Here is a 21,553-nt window from a genome sequence, read left to right as displayed (position 1 = left end):
TTGTGTTTAATGAAAGACTGGAGGCTCCATTACACTGACTATGTTAGACCAGCAAAAGATTTTCCTGTTACCACCATTTCACAGTATATTTTCACTAAACAAATGTAAAACAGTCTAATTGCTTTATTTTAACACACTATTATTACTGCAAAAATAATATAAAAACCTATACGTTATAAGATATTATTAGTTGTCCTATCTTTGATAAAAAGTTTTTTTGTAATCAATGTTTATGATGTTTTATATGGGCTGTTTTTATTGGAGGCATCTTACAAATTATCTAAACCAAATTTCCATTTAATGAACAAAGTTTTTATCTTATAGTTTGTATATGTCTGTTATTTTGATTTGGTACAAACATTTACTGGATGAGGTGTTTATGACACAATCACGCGACTCCGAGTGGGTTCTCGGGTTGTTAAATTATAAACTCTGGTTAAGCCCTTGAACCGCTCTGGTGGAAAAGCTTTAACTGAGATCTGTCACCTGGAAAAGATTACAAAGCCATTTTTAAGGCTTTGGGACTCCAGCAAACCACAATGAGTGCCATTTTCCACTCATTGAGAAAATGTGACTTTTTTCTCATTTTTTACTCCTAACATTACTCTAAGAAGTGCATGGATGGCTCAAATTGTAGGTTGCAGGCCTCACCTACTTTGTGTTTATCATTCACTATGAAGAGCTGGACAGCAGAAAATTGTATTCATGCTTCACCAAACAATAAAAACATTAAATTAAGACCAATTAAACAATCCTTTGGATAGACAAGAAAAACTTTTTTTGAAGATCTGTGTCACTTCGATTGTAAAACTCACCCACATTTTAGAAAAAGAACGTCAGGCATCAGACGCACCTGGTGGTGGTAGTATGATGCTCTGGGACTGGAATCATGAGTCCTGCTCTCTACCAGAAAATCTTAAAAGACAGTTTTAGGTCACCAGTTCCTTACTTTAATCTTAAGCAGCTTCACAAGTGGCTTTGAAAAAGGAGAAGGTAATTTTGGAGAGGACGGGTTAAATTTTGTGGCTAAAATTAAGCAAATTTAGAAATGAAAGTGGGCTAAAAAATGCTTATTTGTTACTGGAAACGAGCCTGATTGAGTCTCTTGGTTGAGCACATAATAGCTTATTTGTGGGGCCACAAACCATTCTTGGAAAGTAGAGGTGCTTGATTCATCCGGCCTGTTTGATCAGGAAAAATGCGTATTGATCAGAGCCATGCACAGTTTTTTCCGCCATCATTCTTGCAGCCAATCTTGTGAACCTGCTGCTGGCGAACAGAATTGCTTACTGTGATTTCTTTCTCTTCTCTCCGTTCTCCGTCTGGCCTCCTGCACTCTGTCCAATAATGGAAATGCAGCCAAAGGAGCTCATCTGCAACACGCAGCGGGATAATAAATATATTTAGTGTGGTGAGGAAGGCGGTGTAAAGAAAAAACCGGATGAAATATGGTGGAGGAGACTGCAAAGCCCTGCTTGACTCACTTAAAAGCAAGTGGAAAACCAGAGGGGTAAACCCTTGCCTTTTTGCACCTCTTCTGTCACTTTTTCTGCCTAATGGACAGACTTTTTCATATGTGAATAACATAGGAGTGGGGCAGTTCTGGTTAAGTGACCAAAGATGGATTTTTGTGGCAGTTTCTACTTCCAACCAGAAGCCAGATTGAATTCTCAGTTTGTACCTCTAAATAATTCAGCTAAGTTCATTTATTTTGAATTCCCCTCACATTGCTCCACCCTTTTCTCAGTCTGTATTTTCTTCAAACTCGTAGCACTTAGAAGTCCTCCAAATCATACATATATGTATAAACAGTCGTCCAGAGATTCCCTTTTGCCGACTCCAGCCTCAGCGTTAGTCGGAGGGTTCGCAGTGAGATGTGAAGAGAATTTTGAGCTGTGTGTGTTTGGACTGTGTGCAGCTATTTCTCTTACCATCTCAGGATGTTGAAATGGGATAGAGGTGTCAACAACTGTGACGTTTCGTCATTCTAGTGATGAAACAATCTAATGAAGACATTGTCTGGATTTAAGAATGGAGAACACTGAGATGTTTCTTTTTAAAAAATCACCCGGTGTATGTTGCACTGTTTATCTCTGAAAAATAGTAGGGTTGTAGCGATACAATAATCCGATATTCTGATCACGATATATGTCACAATATTTGGCAAACAATATGATTCAATGCACTTTTACGATTTTCTGAAATATTTTAGAATGACAGAGTGATTTTAGTGACATTTTGTGTTTCATAGATTTGGATATGAAAACTGATTAAAAGCAGAAACTATACAATACCTGACTCTGATTGGACAGAGTCTAACAGTTGCAGTGGGAAAATTAGTTTCTGTCATTTAATTTATGTGGATTTGGCATAAAACTCAAAGTTTCAACTGTGATCCAGGAGCTGAGTGGCGAGATTATCAGCCTCTTTAGACTCTCGATATGCAAATGATTGCACTTCTGTTTTTGGACATACTATGGCTGCATTTTGGAATAAAACTAATCTTTTGGACTATAGGAAAAAGGCTTTCATACCTGGCTCCTGGAGTTAGCTGTGGCTGTAAGCTGTTTACTACTAGCTGCTCTGCCTCGTCCCCAGTGATCGACTCCTTGCAGCTGCGCAGCGCCGCTATTCCCCTGCTTGAATCTCTGAGTATCTGCCTCTCAAACTGCCAGGATCTCATCGTACTCAGTCTCTCATACTCTTTGTCAGTTGCTAATAAGAATGATCTATCTGCCATCGTCATCGTTTTTTTTACATTTGGAAGCTTTTCACATAACCGGAAAAGCCGGTTTTTGACATTTGTCTGACATTCGGAAAAATATGGTTTGCTTGTTTTAGCATAACTCCGGTTTTACTTGGCCTATTAACACAATTTAAAAACTGATGTGTAGTTTATAATGTGCACTTTAAGCACAAGTTGAAAGTGAGACTGAGGGAGGCAGGGTCTTTCTTTCTACGTCGTCACAAACCAGACATGTTAAAAAGATGGTACAAGCCTGTGGACCTCTATGGTTTAACTTATCGATACCCGCGGATGAAAAATCGATGCCTTCCCAAGGCAGAAAAAAAGCAATAAATATCGTAGAATCGATATAATTATACAGCCATACAATATATTCCCAGCCAAGCATGGACTGTAGCTTGGTCACAGCGAAAAATTTCATTTTTTGATGTCACACTTTTTTTGGAGGAAACTCTTGCTGAGAAGACCAAAATCGACCACATACCCTTAGTATTGAAAGGAAAAAAAAGCCACATTGATTTTTGTCAATAGTCTTGTTGCCCTCCAAAGTGGTGTCCAAGGATAATTAATTGAATAGCAATTACAGCTAGTGTAGCACAGCCCGTTATTAAAGATAATGTCATCAGTAGTGCTGTAGCTGAGATGGAGATTTTTAAAGCACGTCAGCAGTGGGATGTACTGTAATTGCCTTCTTGTTGGTATTGCATGGCTCCATGCCAGCCACCGGTGGGAGGAGAAAGCTATTGTAGTGTGCAGTTAAGTTAAGTTTCAACCCAGGCTCCACATGAAAACAGCGGCCAGATCAAGCACCTTTGTCTAAGTGCCAGAGTTTATCCCATACACACACAAATGGAGGGAAGAAACTGTGTCCACTTGCCTGGAAATGCCATACTCCATTTAAGACGACACCGCTTTAAACTCTCTTTAATTATAGATAAGTGTTACTAGGCTGCAGCGTAAAGTTGTCTAATTTTTCATGACCTTAAAACAACATGTTTGGAGTTTCTAGAAAATAGCCTGTGAAAGCTATTCATGTAGGACTTTTTGGGATAACAAATCTCTGAACTTGCATGTGAATAAAGTTTGAAACATGTATAAGTATGGATATTGCTGTGAAGGTAAATCAAGGTTTTAAAATGTCGGCATTTCAAAACTGCAAGAACATTTCAAAATACTTTTTCTTCAATTTAGAGTCTTTTTATTGAGATGCCAGCGTGATCGGAGTTTCTTTCAGCTGCAATCAGCAATTCAGTAACAATAATCTTCTCCCTCTCAACAGATATTATGGAAGTTATTTTATAAATGAATTGAACTTTGAAAGAAACATGGACTTGCCTCATGGAAAGCATATTTTTAGAGATCAACTAGAGCACCAGGGTAGGTTGCACTGGTTTGTGTAGTTGATTCAGTAAGTAGAAACTGACTGAGCTGTCAGCCGATTTAACATTTTTCTGAATTAATTCGTACCGCAGTAGGTGAATGTTTGTTGTTGGAGGAAATGTGACCATTTGGGCAAAGTTTGTATTAATTTTAATGCAAATTATTGTTTCAGTTGTGTTGAAATATTATTTTTGACAAATCTAGTTGGAATACATTGGTGTGTCTCCACTTTACTCAATGTGTAATTTAACCTATCAGAAGTTTCCAAAGCCATAAGATCATCTAGAATTTCTTTCATTATTTAAAGACATATTAATTATTCTGTATGTAAACGACTGATCTCTCTCTTTTATTATTGTGGTATTTAGAAAATAGAAATAATCTTGTTAATTGTACCTGACCGAATTCAGACAGAGGAATAAAATGGCATGTCTGTTTTTTTTTTCTCGGTGTATGTAAACTTCTGGCTTCAACTGTAGCTTAAAGTTGTGCATATTTCCACTTGTTGCCGTTGGTTGTACCATGTAGTCATCTGACTCTTCAAAACTTCTTTCTAACTCGAGGTGCGGCAGAAATAATTTACGACATATCTGTGGCATTTCGAGGCAGCCAAATGATTGAGCAAGCAAGTTGCAGTGTGAAGTCTCGATGAGTTCCCCTCCTCCACATTGTCGAGGGACATATTCTAATGTAGGCCAGTACCAGCCCATGGTACTGTACACTTTGTGTTTTGTGCTGCTGTAGAGATGCTAGAAGAACAATGAGCCTTTGCCTATCCACAACAGCTCCTTCGGATCAGCTCTCAGTTCAAGCTGGACCGTCGCTCCTCTGTGAGGTTATTCATCACTGTGTGCAGACAGCAGACGGCAGGGATTGCTGGCTTTGATATGTGGCTTTTATACACTGATCAGGTGTTGGTGAATCCAGAATGAAGGTAAACATTGTTATAGTAGCACTATAAATCTCATATTTGGTGTTTTATTGACGTTGATCCTTTTTGTAATACCATTAAATTATATTTATGTATCATAACTGTTTTTACCATCTGTCACTGTGTATTATTTGAAGATCTTTTGCATAATAGGACTTTTAAAAAGTTTTGAGCCTTTTTCCAAATGTCAAATATGAAGAGGACTGCCTTAACTGTTTGATCGATTTACAGGTGAATAATGGAGCTATTGTTCATGCTTCCTGTCTTTGTCAGCAGTTCCTTTTTTCACTTTTGATTGTCTCCAGACAATAGATGTAATCTGTTCCTGCTGAGGTCCAATATAAATCAAGTTATTTTAGTAAATAAACTTATGATTTGGTGCGTCAATGTGACAAAAGTGCATCACATTTAGGAAAAAAATGAAAATTTGACAGTTGAAATTTTGAAAATCCTTCTTTTTTACCATACCATCAAACTAACTGAAAAACTATTTTGAATTTAAAAAGTGAAAAACATCCATTCAAGTACCGCATGGTAAGTAGACAAAATCCATAACATCATCTAATCGCTGTTAATCAAATACTACTCTGAAAACAGCTAAATAACTTAACATTGTTAGTTACATTTGTGCTTAGTTCTTAAACTATAACATTTATTACTTTTTTATTCTTAAAGGTAGGTAAGTTATGGAACAACAGCTTCTTAATTGGGAATCTTGCATTGTTCTTGCACAAAATATTGCACTTTTTTGTCATGGTGTTCTTTACATAACATTACATATTTATATTGCATACTTGATCAAAATAAAGAAATTTATGAGTTAAGTAATTGGGCTAAATGCCCTGCAAGCTAGTTTTCTCAAATCAGAAATGTTTGAAGTTGGTATGTTTTGACTACCTAAGTATATCTTGTACAGCAAACGAAATTTGATAAAGTCTGCTTACTGCCAGTTCACTTGCAGTTTGCAGCAATAGGTGTGGGAGGGTCACCTGAAGAAAACTCGTTTTCTATGACATCTCATGAAAAGGACTTTTCATTGTAGGAACAGCATAATGGAAACTTTTGTAGTTTTGAATCTGTAAATTTAAAAACCTTTGTGTGTCTTAATGTTTGTCGTTGACCTACTTTTCACGTAAACTGATATGAAGATCCAGTGAAAGGAAGGAAATAGAAGTGATGCATCTTCACAAGAGCGTGGAAATAGCACAGAGCAGAATCAGAAAATTTCATTAGGCATTTTGTCAGCACACTCTTCGTTATATTATCATATGACTTAGCCACAGTTAAAAGTAATAAGAAGTGATCATTAGGGAGAAACAAAGGAAGACTGCAATATTCATCAGTACTCTGACTCCAAACAATGCACAATTCCCTGTGAATAAAAACAAAATTTTTGGGACCTTTGATCCCATTTTTATTTTTTAATTTCTCGCCATTAAACATTTACCTGCATTTTATATCCAGCATCAAAGATCGGCGTTGCCTTGTGAAACGTCCCTCCTGTTCAACAAGATTAAAAAATTACTGTCTCATGCCACATTGAATAGCAGATAGAGTTGACCTGTTAGAAATCCTCTCGAACTGAGAGCATCATCATGAAAAAGCCTGGAGCAGCTGGAGCAGATATTGTATACCATAAAAGATCTCGGTCATTTACTCTCACCTTTTATCCGTTATCAGCCTGGTTCATATTAGCATAGAATTGAATGGCACAGATTCTAAGCTCCTATGGCAACATGACCTAATAATTAATGACTCATCTCATTGCAGTGTTGTAAGTACATGTGCAGGGAATAAAGAGGGTTTATCCGTGCAGACTGTTCGTTACACTGCTCCCTCCTAATTCAATGTGTTGAAGTAGTTTTTTTTTTCTGAGTGGTTTTCTTTGACGCTTAATGGCGTAGGTTCTGTACTTTGTTGAAGCCTGTTTTTTTTTTTTTCTTAACACACGACTGCAAAACCACAAAAGAAGACTGATGAGAGCAAAATTGGGTCCATTCTATTCTTCTGGGCTTACAATTTTCAATTTGATTCAGCACTTTCGTCAGAAAATGCTGCGAAAATCAATTTTTGGTTGGCCGCAAATCTATAAGTGTCAGATTAAATGATGATATACCACTGTCACACTTGTTGCTACTAAGCTTGTTTTCCATCTGCACATCTTTGTGTCAATTTTAAACCAGAACATGTAAACTGAAGGAGCCAAATCCATGTAAATCTTGACATTCAGCAAAACATTAAACATGCAAATTATAAAAAGCATAATAAAATGTTTTCTGCCAAATTGAAGACCGTAATTACCAAATTGTGTGCATCTTTACATGACAACTGCGACAATAAGATGCAGTGTTTTGCGCTTGTGTTGGTTGGTTTGTTAAGATCGCACAGGAGTGCTTAAACTTTCTCAGGGGAGATTTTGGGACTCGGATATCAAATTTATAGATCTCCTACATTAACTAGATTGAATCAAAAAAACTCCCAGCTTCAGGGAGTCATACATGAACATTCAAGAGATTGTAGGTTGAGACTAAAGGGACTGAGACTTATTGGTTTAATATCCTTTTATCTTTGGCTGTTTTTTCTTCTTCTCCCAGGCCAGCAAATAGTTTGTGGGATCTATAACTAATATTAAGTAGTGATGCTCATATTTCTTTTTTCTTAGACAACTCTTTTCCAATCGGGGAAATTAGGAAGCCTCTGTTAGTGTTCAACAATATTTTCAGTTTAATATGATTGAGGTTTGCATATTGAACTTTATTCCAGTCATTAAGTTTCTGAAATTATTTAGATGTTTTTATTCCAGTGCTCTTTAGCTGTTTGTAACTATCATGTAGAAGGTGTGCAAAATGTGCCAGTAAATTGTGTTGTGACATGGTGGGAAAATAAATATAGATTTAATTTTGATATGTATGCAGAGATAAAATTGACCAGTGGTAGTTAATCTACAGTATGCTGTTTATTAGGACCACTGGTTTTTTGTTGACTGCCTTAATATAATATAAATCTTCACATAAATCAGGTTTTCCCAATAAATTGCTGTAATCTATCATCAGTAATTTTTGTTTTTTTGGATGCATGAGCAGGTCAGCCGATGGCGTGTTAATGAATTTAATAAATCCTAATCAAAGTTGCACATGTTATGGATAATTAAACAGTGAAAGCTTTGACATTTTCCCCTCGGTTATTGGTTGGTAACTGAATGAATGGGTATTGTGAGGGGAAAAAAGAGAGATGGTGCGACAGGACGCAGTGTCATCAGACCGGAGTCATCACCAGGAGTTTGGCAGTAGCTCAGAGCAGCTTTGCTTTCTCCCAGCTCTCTGTGGAGCATCTTTCCTTCTTCCCTTTGCTCCCTGCTCATTTCACAATGTGTTCATAATTCAATTTAGAGCATAACTCAATGTAAAGTTTCAACCTCAGTCAATTTTCTAATGCACCATTTTTCTGGCTCATGCTTGCTTTATTGATCTATGCTGATGCTGTTTCATTAAGAATGAATCTACAGTCTGATATTGACATACTGACAGCTGACTCTTTTTCTTACTTGCTAATGTCATTGGCTTCGAGTGGCTCTGTTTGACCTTTGACGATGAAGCAAATATGAAGAAAGTAGTGCAGCTTTTCCCCTTACATTAGCATTTCATGTTTGTCTCTCAGCTAGTTTGTGTTCACATGTGTATTGGATTCACGTATTTGCTTAAAAATGAAGTGTGGCCTGTCATTTGACCTTCATTATATTTCACAGTTAATGCACCACTGAATACATGTCTGTTGAAAGGTTCTTCTCATAACGCTAACGGCCTACTGCAACAAGTACTACCTCGTTTTCTTCTGCTTTCAGCATCAGTTGGTTGCTACCCAAATCTTTTTTTTTTTTGAAGGAGAATGGAGATGGGGGGTATCTGGAGGTTGTTGTACATCTCTGGAGCTGACCCAATCCACTTAAATGCAGTCTCTCTACTAGATAGACTCTTAACTTCAGAACAAGAGCACATTAGCATGGCTTTTGCTCTATTTGGTTTTTAGTGTTAGGTGTTAAGGACTAATTGAAACTTGTAAAGGCCAGCCAATTACCGATTTTGGCTTCCTGACCTGTAAGTCTGCAGTACAGTTGAAACTGTAGGCTTAAGCTTGGAGATTTAACTTATTAGAGTTTTGTTTTAACTTATTAGAGTTTTGTTCATATCCCAGTGAATGATGAATTCTTCTCTAGGCTTTTATTAGTAGCTATATTAACTTATGGATGCATACACTCCAGTCCTGTTTGGTCAGCTTTTAGTGAACTCTATTATATTTGCTTTGAAAGTTTGGTTCCTTTAGAGTGATCTGCATCCAACTTTGATGCGGACCAGAAAACCTCAGGTCCACCTATAAACCTAGGTCTTGGTTCAGTTAAAGTGAACTCTGGTGCATTTCGAATGCATAATGCAGGCCGACTTTAAACTGCTCCAAAAGCAGGAAGTGAACTATAATGCAAAGGATTCTGGGTAAATATCAGCACAACAAAAATTCTGGTTTAGCCCTAGCAGGACAAAAGGTTTTTCGTTTCTTGCTAAAGACAGAAGAAATCCTACAACCACTTAAATCTGATGCCTCTTCATCTTACATTTTGTGAAGAAGGAAGTTGCTCTGAGTGTCTTCTTCAGTAGTCTTCATCTTATTGAGATTGCACCAACTGGTTGTTGGTGCAATCTCAAATAAAACAAGGGGGGACAGACTTTTCAAAGGCTTGGTTCTTTTGACTTAATGTAGCGAGAAAGTGAACCGCACTACCTGAAACTGTAACAAGTGGTTGGATTGGGCACCCACAACTTTGTTACCCAATCTAACCGAGTCTACCTGACTGTCTTAGGGTGTGAAAACACCCTAAAAGTAGAGATACAGGCTGTATATTAGTAAAAGCCGACATTTTACACCCTATTTTGGTCCCATAAGCTAAACAGGGCTGATAATAACAACTAATATTTGTTTTGCTTTGTTGTGGTTTGTGTTTTGATGATGCGCTACAGGATTGGGGGTGTGTCGAAATGATGCGGAAAGGTTAGGAAGACTACTGGTCTTCCTAACCTGGTTTTATGGTTAATGTCAGTTAACCATAAAAGCATTATTAATATTAGTTACAGCACTCTGCCCATATTTATTATATCAGTGCATCCCTTAATGAGCCCTAGAAATTCAAAAGTTCATAAAATCCGAGTCCAGTCAATCAGTGGATCAGCTGTGAGCCGTATAGCTGGTCTTGGTTGCCGTTTTGCATAGCAAAGCTGGTTATGCATGAGTTGTCAGATCTTGTTACATTTTCTTTTTTTCCTCACACTTCTTCTTTCCTTCCCTCTTTTCTGGCAGCCAGGTCCATCCGGTCCTGCTGAAGGAGCGACAGTATACTTAGTTGGACGTTAATCTTGACATCCATACTGAGGTGTGAACATGGCTGCATTATGCAACCATATTGGCTCTCTTCTCCAGCCTGATCTGTAGAAAAAGGAGGAATTGTCTTAAAATGAGCTTTACTAATTTGGATTTATTTGATGTTGTTTGGCTTAGAATTAAAATTAAGTAATTGTTTTAGTGGAGGTCATATTGGCAGTGTCCTTATTGTGTATGAATTATTCTTCCAAGTGTTTGAGGATATTTTTTAATGTAACCTCATGTCAGAAACAGCCTTTGTGCAGCCTGCAGTCCAGGTGGCCGCCATTCGCACCTTCTCTGGCGTTTGTCCAGGATCAGATGTTCATGGTAATCTGTCCTCTCACCCCACATGCTGCAGATCCCCTGCCAGTAGAATAATAATGATAATTCAAACACAAAAGTTGCTGTACAGTACAGCTTGTGCTGGAAGTGATATCATTATTTAAGAAATGTGAGTGGCAGCTACTTGGATAATGTTTTGACTGTCAGAGTTGAACAGAAGGACATTGTTTGCAGCATGAATAAGCTAATCCTGCTGAAAGTGATTCAGTCCTTCACAACAGTGGATGTGTTTGAGTAATTACCATTTAAATTTATTCTTTCATCTTTAGTTTTTATTCTAAACATGACAAGTCTTCTGAAAGTGCACTCCCATTAATTTTAATGTTTTTTTTTTTCCAACTTGTCAGTGAAGGAGTTACAATGTGGATCCCAGTCTAAGCAGATTACATTTCACTGGAGCAATATGCTCACAAGCAAAAAATACACCGTTTTTTTCACTTTTCTTTTATAATTTGTGAAAAAGTTTATTGAAATGTTGTTTTATTTGAGATTGTCTTTTATCCTCTGACTGTGACGCTTTCTTAAAGCTATCAAAAGGCAAAGATATAAAGGCGATAAAGTAAATGCAAACTATTTGAATATATGGTTTTGTGTTCAATAAAACATTTTTGCAGAGCTGTGCATATGTTTTAATGCATTAATGTGGCAGTTTTTGTTATTCCCACTACTACCTGTGTGAGAAATCCCAAAGCTCATTTCATTCATTCATTTTATGTTTTAGTGATTAGAAAGGACAATCTGAATAAAAAAAGATTATATTTATTATTTACCAAACACAATTATGTTACCAAAGTATGGATTAAGCCCTGACCTTGACAATAAAAAGCTAAATGCCACCTGTGTTGGTTGTAATCACATTTAATGTTCATGCCTGTATGCAAATAAACATCTAGTTAAATTCACCTGTCACCTGAGGAACGAACTCAGGTTGTTACTGACTTCCAAAAGTCAAATACAGTTAACGACTCGAAGTGCCCATTATTCAAATGTTGTTTCACATTTACCTTTATCACATTTCAATCCTTGCTTCTAAACTTGTTTAATTCTGCTGCCTTTCTGTGTTAAATGGTGTAATAATGATAAATACTCGACACTTGACCCTCTGCTTTCATTTGTGAATTAGGATGCAGATTCACCATTTCCTCTGCAGTTACAGTAAATTGTCTTTGTTTCCCCAGAATTGCTAATTTAATGGCTAGAAACTAATCAGATCTTTTCTCTTGCAGTTAAGAACTTATGCTTGGTTACAGATTAACAAAGAAGAATTGATTCCTTTGATTCATTAGAATTTTCATGTTCTTTTGAGGCTGCTTATGTAACTTGTTTTTGCTTTGAGACTTGCATAATACACCAAAATCTTGGAAGGTTACCACAGGCTACCATTAGATCAAAGTTATGTGATAAACACGAAAACATAAAGCCCTCTTTCAAGCTCACTTTGTCTTTGTTTTCAACCTAGAACTGTGTGCTTGCAAAACATGGAGGCATATTGCAAAAGGGTGTGATGAATAATATATTGCACTGAAATAAGCGCTAGGTGTGACTTCTGTTTTATGGATTTCCCCTGTACTTTGTAAGATGTCACTGAGTTTATATTGGTTGCTGAAATACACTGTGTGCTTTTAAGTACAAGCAAAGTCAAACATCCTGCTCATTGTGTTATCTGTAAGAGAAGCTGTGTTTCCATTGAAAATGTGTGCAAATCTTTGTCTAAATTCTACTAATATTGAAAACCCCCACAAATGTAACAATTGCTGTGTTTCCATTAAATAGAAATTAAATTAAAATTGCACATGACTAAGCTTGTTCCTGCAATAAGTCATTACATCTGATGCTGCCATTTAAAAAAAACAAAAAAACAATTACGTGAGATATATAAATCATTTCTGCCAGTAGTAAGAGCTGGATACTGGTCACTTTGCTTTGGTAATCAATCAATCAAAACAGTAAATTATTTCTGTGGAGAGCATGGCATGTTTGGAGCTCCTAAAGGACTTTTTGAAAGGTCGATAGGTTAGCGTATCCATGCATCATGGAAATATAAAATGTGCTGCGTCATGAAAAAGAAACTCTACTCATACATCTAAGCAGTATTGTTTTGCCTGGCTTCCTCAGTTTAATATCTCTTTGCATTGATAAGTCACCAGTTGGGAGAAAATAAATTAAACACCCATACAAATTGTATTTTTGGCCCACTGTCCTTTGTCATACTCCCCTGGCTTGTGTCAAACTGATTTCCAATAGAGTGCTTTCAAAATAAGTTAAGCACTTCTCAATTCTGTAACTTTTTTCAAGCAAGCTGAACTTTGTTATTCACATTGCTTATTCAGTACCTAAACTTATCAATTATAAATATGTCTTCTCTTCTGTTTTGCTTCTTTTCCTCTCCTCCCCTGTATCCCCTACTTTTACCTGTAGTTTGGTGGTGATGAGGGACGAGTTCACAGCAGGACGATCTACGTTGGCCATAAGTCCTGTCCCCCCAATGAGGCTTATATCCCGCCCAAGTTTTGCGATAACAAGATTGTGTCCTCTAAGGTAAGAAACACACTTTGGCCCTGCTCAGAACTAGCATTAACATTCACCTTACAAGAGCCGATCCTTCGTGAAAATAGCTCTAGTTTGAATGCGCCAAAGATCCTTTATGATGCAAAGAATACTGTCAGCTCAAAGTCACATTAGGAGGTAGTACGTTTAGATTATAATACACTGGTTAACAGATTTTTTAACCTGTTTTCCACCACAACTGACTCTTCTTTACCATGCTACGTGAATTATAATGACTTGTTCAAGTTGCTCAAGACATTTAGTGCCATTGCAAGACCAAGCATATTTATTTTCTCCTGTACTTGACTGTGAATTGTGCTTTACCCAACTTAAGGCATTCCCATGACTGTGTTCCGCCTCCATCTCTCTCCATCTTTCATCGTTCTCACAGTTGTCTTTGCTCCCAACCAAGGGGGATCATTTGTCTGTCAAGGGGGCACTGACTGGCAGTGAAATACAAAATTTCACAATTTCCAATGCTTATAATGAACTGGAAGTGTGGGAAATTGGTTGTTTTCCCACATACTTAGACTCCACCCACCTATATTCTACCTTTACTGTATCAACAGCAAGCTTAGACTGGTATCGCTGACTGGCTCTGTAGCATCATCAGTGACAGGGATGGGGAGGTGGAGAAGTCTGCGTGAGAGAGACAGTCATGGGATTTATGGTGGTGCAGACGGTTTCAGTGTACAGGGGCCAATCAATTGGCTCCTGCCAGCAAGTCAAGATAAACGGCCTTTAATTACTCCGGCTGTAGTGTTTATGTTCACCGCTTCCTCTGCACTCCATCATCTTTTTAGTTTTGCACTCTGCAGTGACCAAAACATGCGTTTCCTCTTTTGCTTTTGCTTCTGCACCACCACACTCAGCCCCCACCCACTGCTGCCAACCCCCCTTTTTTCTCATTACTTTTACTCTCTTTTCTCTCTCGCAAAATGAGATGGGCCATTCTGCTGCCACTGCATTCCAACACTCCCCAAGCAGACTTTTTCCTATATAATCAGTGCCTCCGTGTTGTTTCTGTGCAAGTGTGTTGTAGATGTATTTGCAGGCATGTGTTAGCATTTGTGTTACATTGTTTTGCAGATCAGTTGCTTCTTGTTGAGACTTGTTCACAGAAAGTCAAGCAGATAAAATGTGTTTCTTTATGGCCAGTGGTATCAGTGGTCATGGCCACTTAAACAGGAGCAAAAACAACTTGATGCTGTGGTTCGCTCCACATCGAAGAGTAAAAGACATAAATCAGAAATCAAAATCAGTGATGTCCTTCTAGGTCTTTGTTTGGCCAGCTAGTGACTAAAGCTAATTATTTCTCTGACTCCCATACAAGAAACGTATACATAGATGTATGGAAATTTATCATTTCAAATGTCACTGCTTTGCAGTTATGTCTTTTACAGAGCCAAAGTTGTTTAAAAGTAATGCTAAAAGTTTAAATATAGCACATAGAGCAGCTAAAAACACAATTAAAAACCTTAGACAAACTTTTTATTGCTTTTATTGTTTCCCACGATATGTCTGACAGACTTGCCTTGGCATAGTGCCGATGCCTCTGTGAGCATGTCTTTGGCATTAAAGGCAGGTTGCATGCCAGAAGTATGTGTTCTGATCTGTTCTGTTCTCTGTACCTGTAATGTTGAAATTCAGTGCAGAAAGAATCATGAAAAACCCTGACATGAAGCTTTGGTGCACCCCACCTTTGTTCTCCATTTATCACTCTTTTTCCTAAAAGCTGATTTTTCTTATAGCTGGGAGTTCTCTAGTTTGTTTTGGTAACACTTTTTACTGACTGAGAAATAGGTTTGATCTTAATGAGAAGCTGTGTGTCGTTACGAAGAGGCTTTACATGCAAGAGATCCTTAAAACATCAACACAGCTGAAAGTGAAGAGTGTGGCAAACCTTCAGTCCTAATAGATTTTATATTTTGTTTATTTCTGCAATTACATTTTCTTTTCTTTCTTTTCCAGAGATGAATAAAAATAAGACACATCTATATATCAACATTTCTTAATTAAAAACTGAATATTATTTGGGAGTCTTATTTTCTTGATGACTACATCAAGAGGGTTTATAACCACACAATGTTTTGAATGTCACTTTCCTTTGCTGGTTTTTCTTTTACCAAATTAAGTCTGTTCAAATATTCTGCTGAAATTTTAGCTATATGAAATAAAAACACTAAAAAAATTAAATCAATAAGTAAAATATCTGACTTGCATTTATGTTTTTCTTTTGCAGTATACAGTTTGGAATTTTCTACCAAAGAACCTGTTTGAACAATTTCGAAGAATTGCCAATTTTTACTTCCTTATCATCTTCCTGGTACAGGTAAGTTCAAACTTTCAGTGACCAATGAAAAGGTTTCATACTGCATGTGTGTGTCTGGGTGACTCTGTGCCTTTAAGGACTCAGTGAATCCTGTTACACTGTAGTTGTGGTGCAGAATGTATATTTACACAAGGAAGTGGTGTGAAGCAGTATCAGGTTGTTGCAACTATAAACACTAACACCTACTTTTACAAGATGTGTGAAATGTGTACTTCTGTAATGGTTCAGAAACACAAATGTTTCTATTCAGCACGTATGTTTAACCTTGGATATTTTTGACGTCTTGTGTTTTAAGAGAAATATGTGTCAAGAAGTAAATGCTCTTAGTAAATATTAATATGAGAGCCAAATGAAAAATGAAAATAAAAATCTGTTTACTATCTATAAATATATTCGCTTACCTGCAGGTGGTATTCTGTTGCAACTTCTGATTTAGAAGTTTTAGTGACAACAGTTTCTGAATAACTTTTAACCTAAGAATCTATTTGTGTAGTTGTTATTGTTCTCCTCTTGTGTGGTATCAAGAACTGAAGTGCATCTGCCTTTGTTCCTTTGTTAGTTGTAGTGTCTTTTTTCTGATCCCTTAAAGTGGGATCAGAACTTTAAGGGATCCCACTTGATCCCTGAACAAAAGGACGGTTCAGGTTCCTTTTATAAGGACAGGTAGACAGGTTCTCATTTGGGCTTGCTCATGGAGCTGGATCTTCTTTTTCAGGTGTCATACTGAATAAATGTGCTGAAACTGACAGCTCCTTTCAGTCCAGGTCTGTAGCCAAAAGAGGCAGATCATCATTCTGTTTTTGACATTTCTCACTATCTTAAATTGAGCCAAATAATTAAAGATTCTCCCAACCCTTTGAACATCTTTAACACCTCTGGATTTATGCTTTTCAGTTTGTCAGTTTGCTTCAAATTTATCTGAAGCAGTTGTTTTTTTTCCCCAGGCGAATTCGTGGGAAAAAAAGCAGGTGTAAAGGGTGCTCAACATGTCTGTGTGTAAATGCTTTCTTCAGTTGCATGTTGCCACATGTAGAATATTAGTGGAGGAACATTTCTGCTTTTTTTCCCCCTGGAAATATGAGTCAGTGGGTGTCCCCGGATTGTTAACGGCGTTTATTGAAGCATGATCGGCACTTCTTTGCTAAAGCTGTCATTTGCAGGAAGCTCCTTATGGTGAGCCCTCGGTTCTGTTTCACCGGGATTTTAGACAGAGAGGAACAGGTACACACGTCGTGCCGCTGATTCGCACTTAAATTTTTTTTGACAGAAATAAACCGTCTCACATCCCCTGAGAGAGACTGTAATGCAAATACCCTAACATTAATGCCATCCAACCCCCGACTCCATTCCATCAACCTTTTGTATGCCCTTTTTTTTTCAGGGCTGCCGTCGTTCTTTTTCAGTCTCTATCCCACATAGCCCCCCATGTCTCTGCAGCGCTGCACTGCTGACGTCAGCAGCCAGGGAGCCCTCTGTACTTCACAGCGACACAAATAGACACTGGCTGATAAAAAAGCACCACTCTTCTATAAATAGCCCCTGAGTGTCTTTGCCTGAGAGTTCAGTCGAACAGGAATAGAGCACTGTGAGAGACAGAAACTGCAAATGAGAACGGGAGAGCGGGAGGGAACGGGGGGTGCCGGGGTAGGAGGACATCAAGACCCACGGCACAGAAATGGGGACCCCGGAGACCTGCTGTCTGTTGCTCACCCTGACACATTTCCTGCATCAGATGAAGTGCTGCTGTGCTCTGCTGCTCTGAAATCACACCCGCATATCAGCAGGAGTACACAGTTCACTCATACTGCAGAGTTTTACTTTACTTATTTATATATTTTCTGGCATTGCATTTGGTGCATTGGAGAAAGGTGGTGGGAGAACTGAAAGTGTTTTTTGTGCAGGAAACATGATGTGCGTAACGTTTTTGACGACTGAGGACTGTGTGGCCTAAGGATCTATTTGAAAGACTTGTGTAGATTTTAGTTTTCGTAGAGTGCATTTAAACTAGCCCCGTTTCATCCGCTTCAATTCAAATTTAGTTTGTTTACGTAGTAAGTCCGGATTGTTTGAGGAGATGTGAAAGTGCAATCACACTCTGGTTCACCTAAAAGCCTCTGTCTCAGTTTGGTTGAAGTGAAATCTGGTGCGGTTTGAATGCATATGAGAATGACAAGTGGACCGGACTCTGCTCCAAAAGCAGGATGTGAACTGCAGCGCAGTCCATTCTGGGTAAATATAACCTAAACAAAAGCTAGTTTTGTGCTGATGGAAGAAATGGCTCGTGGTCTTTTACCAAAGATAAAAGAGAAATCCTAACAACCCACTCCATTTTTATTTATATTTGGTGAAGAGGAATAGTACATGTCTTCTTTGGACGTTTGGCTGTCCTTTACTTCAGTAGTTCTTGATGCAGCGCCAGAATTGGTGAAAAGGTTTATCAAAGGGTTTGGATTGTTTGACACAGAGCAGAGTGATAGTTTTCACACCTATCAGTTGATTGTTGCAGCCCAAGTTAACTTTGAAAGAAACCATGATGCTCGAAACTTTTAGATTTTTGTGGAATTCACCAAGCCTTGTGCAACAATGAAGGTTTTAGCCTTGTACATTTTAATTGTTATAAATCCTGCATTGTGGTCTAAAATACAGACATACAAACTCAATTTCTTTATAATTCTAATCATGGAGGGCAAATTTTGATGGGGAAGTCTAACGTAAAACTCCAAGACCCATTGTGCAATTTTATTTTTAAAAGGTAGCAACTTGGAGTGAAACCAGAACTCAACAGGAATAATTAAGCCAGAGTTTAAGGGCTCTTGTTTGGCATTACAATTTCTCAGTGACATGGAAAATGGCACAACATCTTGATGTAGTGATATGTTTGCGCTCCGCCTTCCTCCTTGAGATATCAAAAGAACAAGATACCGGATACAAATGGCTGAAATTGACTTTTTTCTGTAAGGTGGATTTATCTTTTTCCTTATTGGGGCAGAACTGCTGTTCCTCTTCATTTAAATAAACTGGATGAGGTTATTCGGCGATCTGATCAGGATTTCCAGACATGTCCTATCAGGACTCATTGGTGCAGACCCACTGTAGGGACAGCCTGTTCTGACCTGTGAATGCCTTATGATCCCCCGGAATGGACTGGAGTGTCAATAGGGAGAGAACTGGGTTTCCCTCCTTGACCTGTTCTGCCAATGTCTCAATCTTGGAAGATAATGTGTGGAGAAAGAAAGGTGTACTGAACTAAAGCTTTGTCTTTCTTTACCCACAGCAGTAACACATGCAGTTGTCTCACTTCAAATGAAATGTAAACATACTTGGCATAATGAACAAGCCAGTGAAAGTGTAGACGAGTTCCTCCATCTACTGTATTCAATTACAGCTCAAACACAGGATTTTCTGTTTAGACAACTCCATATTAATTTACATTTTTTTTTATCATCAGTCACCATCACCACTCATTCAAAACTTGTTAAAAACATAACTAAACATTTGTTGTGTAACGATAATTTCTTCACTGAACACAGTTATAAAATGCTACAAAAATACAGTCAGAAAATCACAGTATGCATTGTTCATCTTTGGAGTTCAGTGAAAACTAATAAGAACAACAATTTTTTGGAAAATTGATTACAAATTTATGTAAGTTCTGGACCATTTTATACACAAATTTATGTAAGTTCTGGACCATTTTATACACACCAATGAATGGATTGAATTATCCACTCATGAGTGGTGACGGTCGTCACCATTAAGCTATTTTAAATGCAAAGTGTTTTTCCATATTACTGCAGTTAAATTCTGCTGTTAAATTAAAACACCTGCCTGAAAGCCAGGCCGGGTTAAATTGAGCAAGGCATTCTGCATGTTAGATGGTTCAACAATGGAAAAGCTTACTTTTTAATAATACTTTGAAACTTGAAAAGGAGCATTTCTCATGTACTTTATTACTTCTTCTACCTCAAATACACAGATATTTATGTATCTGAATTTTAGGTCGTTAAGAGAGATTTAAGGAAGCGAAACCTAATTTCAACAGTAAGCAACAATGTGGCAGCAACTCGGCTCCATTGCTGTTCATTATTGTCCAGACTTTAAATTCAACCTTGAGGATTATTAGCTCTAGCTTTACTGCCCAGCTCATCAAGGAAAACTGTTGATAATGTACAACTTACAACACCTGTTTACTCATTACAGTGTTATTTACTAAAAATAATCTTTGTTTTATTGTCTTTCTTTCCAAGACCTTTTTCTTTAAGATATTTTTTTTAGTTTCAACTTGTTCAGACTGTCTATCCCTACAACAAGGACTGAACAACCCTCTGCAGAAAACCTTTAAATCAAAAACCTGCATGCATTAACAAACAAATGAATGTAATGGAAACCAACCACAGCCTTGTTTCCTCTGTTCCTGTTTGAATTATTAAAGCTTTCATGATGCTTTTGAGTGTGAGAAGCTTGTCAACTCAAGCTTCTCACAGTTTTGTTGCGAAAAGAGAATAAAAGTACTCTTTTAGATCTAACTTTTACATCCAGACACTAAAAAAAGTCCCTACCATCCACAGTTTCTTTTTTTAGTCCTTTATTGTACACTTGAGATGCACCAAAGTAGTGTCGAGATTGTTCAAGTAAAGGTTATTTATAAACTATTGCTCCTGACCAAAGTACTGTACTTTAAAAATAGCTTTAAAAGATGCAAAGTGCAGTCTAAAGATTGCCTTGCATGCTTTAGCTTCAGTCTGAGCTGTGTGTGGCCTTCTGAATGCATCATCGTCTCGGTATCCTCTTTTTGGTTCTTGTGATTGTGGTTGTTCCCACTTTTATTTGACATTTAAATATTGTGAAGGGTTATTGAAAATTGGGGTATTTTTTCATTGTTGAAGCTTTAGGTTACTTTATTGTCTTGCAAACTTGTTTGTTGGCATGTCTAAAATGCTTTGTGTGTGAATCAGTGAAGCTTATTTTATAAAACATCACATCTTGTTATATAAGTTCTATTTACTGATATTGTGTGAAAAGACTAGAAATAACCACTTTTTTCTCGACATCAGACATTAAACCACACTTAACTGACCTAAACATTATAGATCAGAAGCATTTACTCTTGGTAAATGCCAGAGATAATTTATTGCTTGCAATCAATTCATAAATTAATTCATTATTTGGGAGAACTGCCTTTAAACTGTACATTTTGGGTGCTGTGCTTCATCCTGCTGCAACAAAATTTCTCATAAGAAGGAACATTTTCAGCAGCCGGCATCTGAAAATGTTTTTGATGTACTCCTCTTTCAAACTCTTTTAGATTTGTTTGAGTTGTTCCTGTTTGTTTGTGTTAGTTTGGTGGTGCTAAAAATGGTCTGAAGAAACGTTGGATTTCAAAAGGGGGTATAGATTGCTTCATTTGCTTCTGCTTTAAACACAATAATGTTTCAGAACGTGACGTATGAGCTTGTTAATCAGTGCATAACTGAAATGATTAGAGGAAACAATGCGTTACTCAATTCAGTAATCCACCAGATTACAGTAACTTGCAGCTTTCAGACACTTGAAGCAGATACATGCGTATCATTTTCATGCATTCAAACTGCTTTCTATAAGTTTGGAGTGTTTTTGTATATACCTACCACATCTGGATGACTTATGAGTATTTACTTCAGTTCTTTTTGAACAAAGAGGTCTGCTGTTATAAATTTGGCACCACTGTATGTCAAATTAATTTATACCCAAGTTATTTGTTATTTCTGTTGGACTTGACAATGTTTTTACTTGCGTGTGCATGTGAACAGGTTTCTTGCTGCGTATTTATTGTGGTTTTGCATTCCTGTTGATTTGGAAATGTTGCTCCAGTGTTAGCTCATGCAAG

At 37.5% G+C, this 21,553-nt stretch overlaps 1 protein-coding gene across 5 annotated transcripts in view; it reads left to right on the top strand.

The window, feature by feature from the left end:
- Positions 1 to 21,553, top strand: part of LOC129360437 (phospholipid-transporting ATPase IG-like) — a 48,792-nt gene that overhangs the window by 7,309 nt on the left and 19,930 nt on the right. For all 5 annotated transcript variants that reach the window (XM_055030657.1, XM_055030654.1, XM_055030653.1 and 2 more), the window contains exons 2-3: positions 13,227 to 13,346; positions 15,598 to 15,687. In XM_055030657.1, coding sequence (XP_054886632.1) covers positions 13,227 to 13,346; positions 15,598 to 15,687 — 210 coding nt within the window. The remainder of the gene's footprint in view (positions 1 to 13,226; positions 13,347 to 15,597; positions 15,688 to 21,553) is intronic.

This window comes from Poeciliopsis prolifica, unplaced genomic scaffold (genome assembly GCF_027474105.1).
Source record: "Poeciliopsis prolifica strain line A6 unplaced genomic scaffold, Auburn_PproV2 SCAFFOLD006, whole genome shotgun sequence".
NCBI lineage: Eukaryota > Metazoa > Chordata > Actinopteri > Cyprinodontiformes > Poeciliidae > Poeciliopsis > Poeciliopsis prolifica.
Note: the sequence above shows the minus strand (reverse complement) of the source record. Positions and strands in the feature narration are given on the sequence as shown.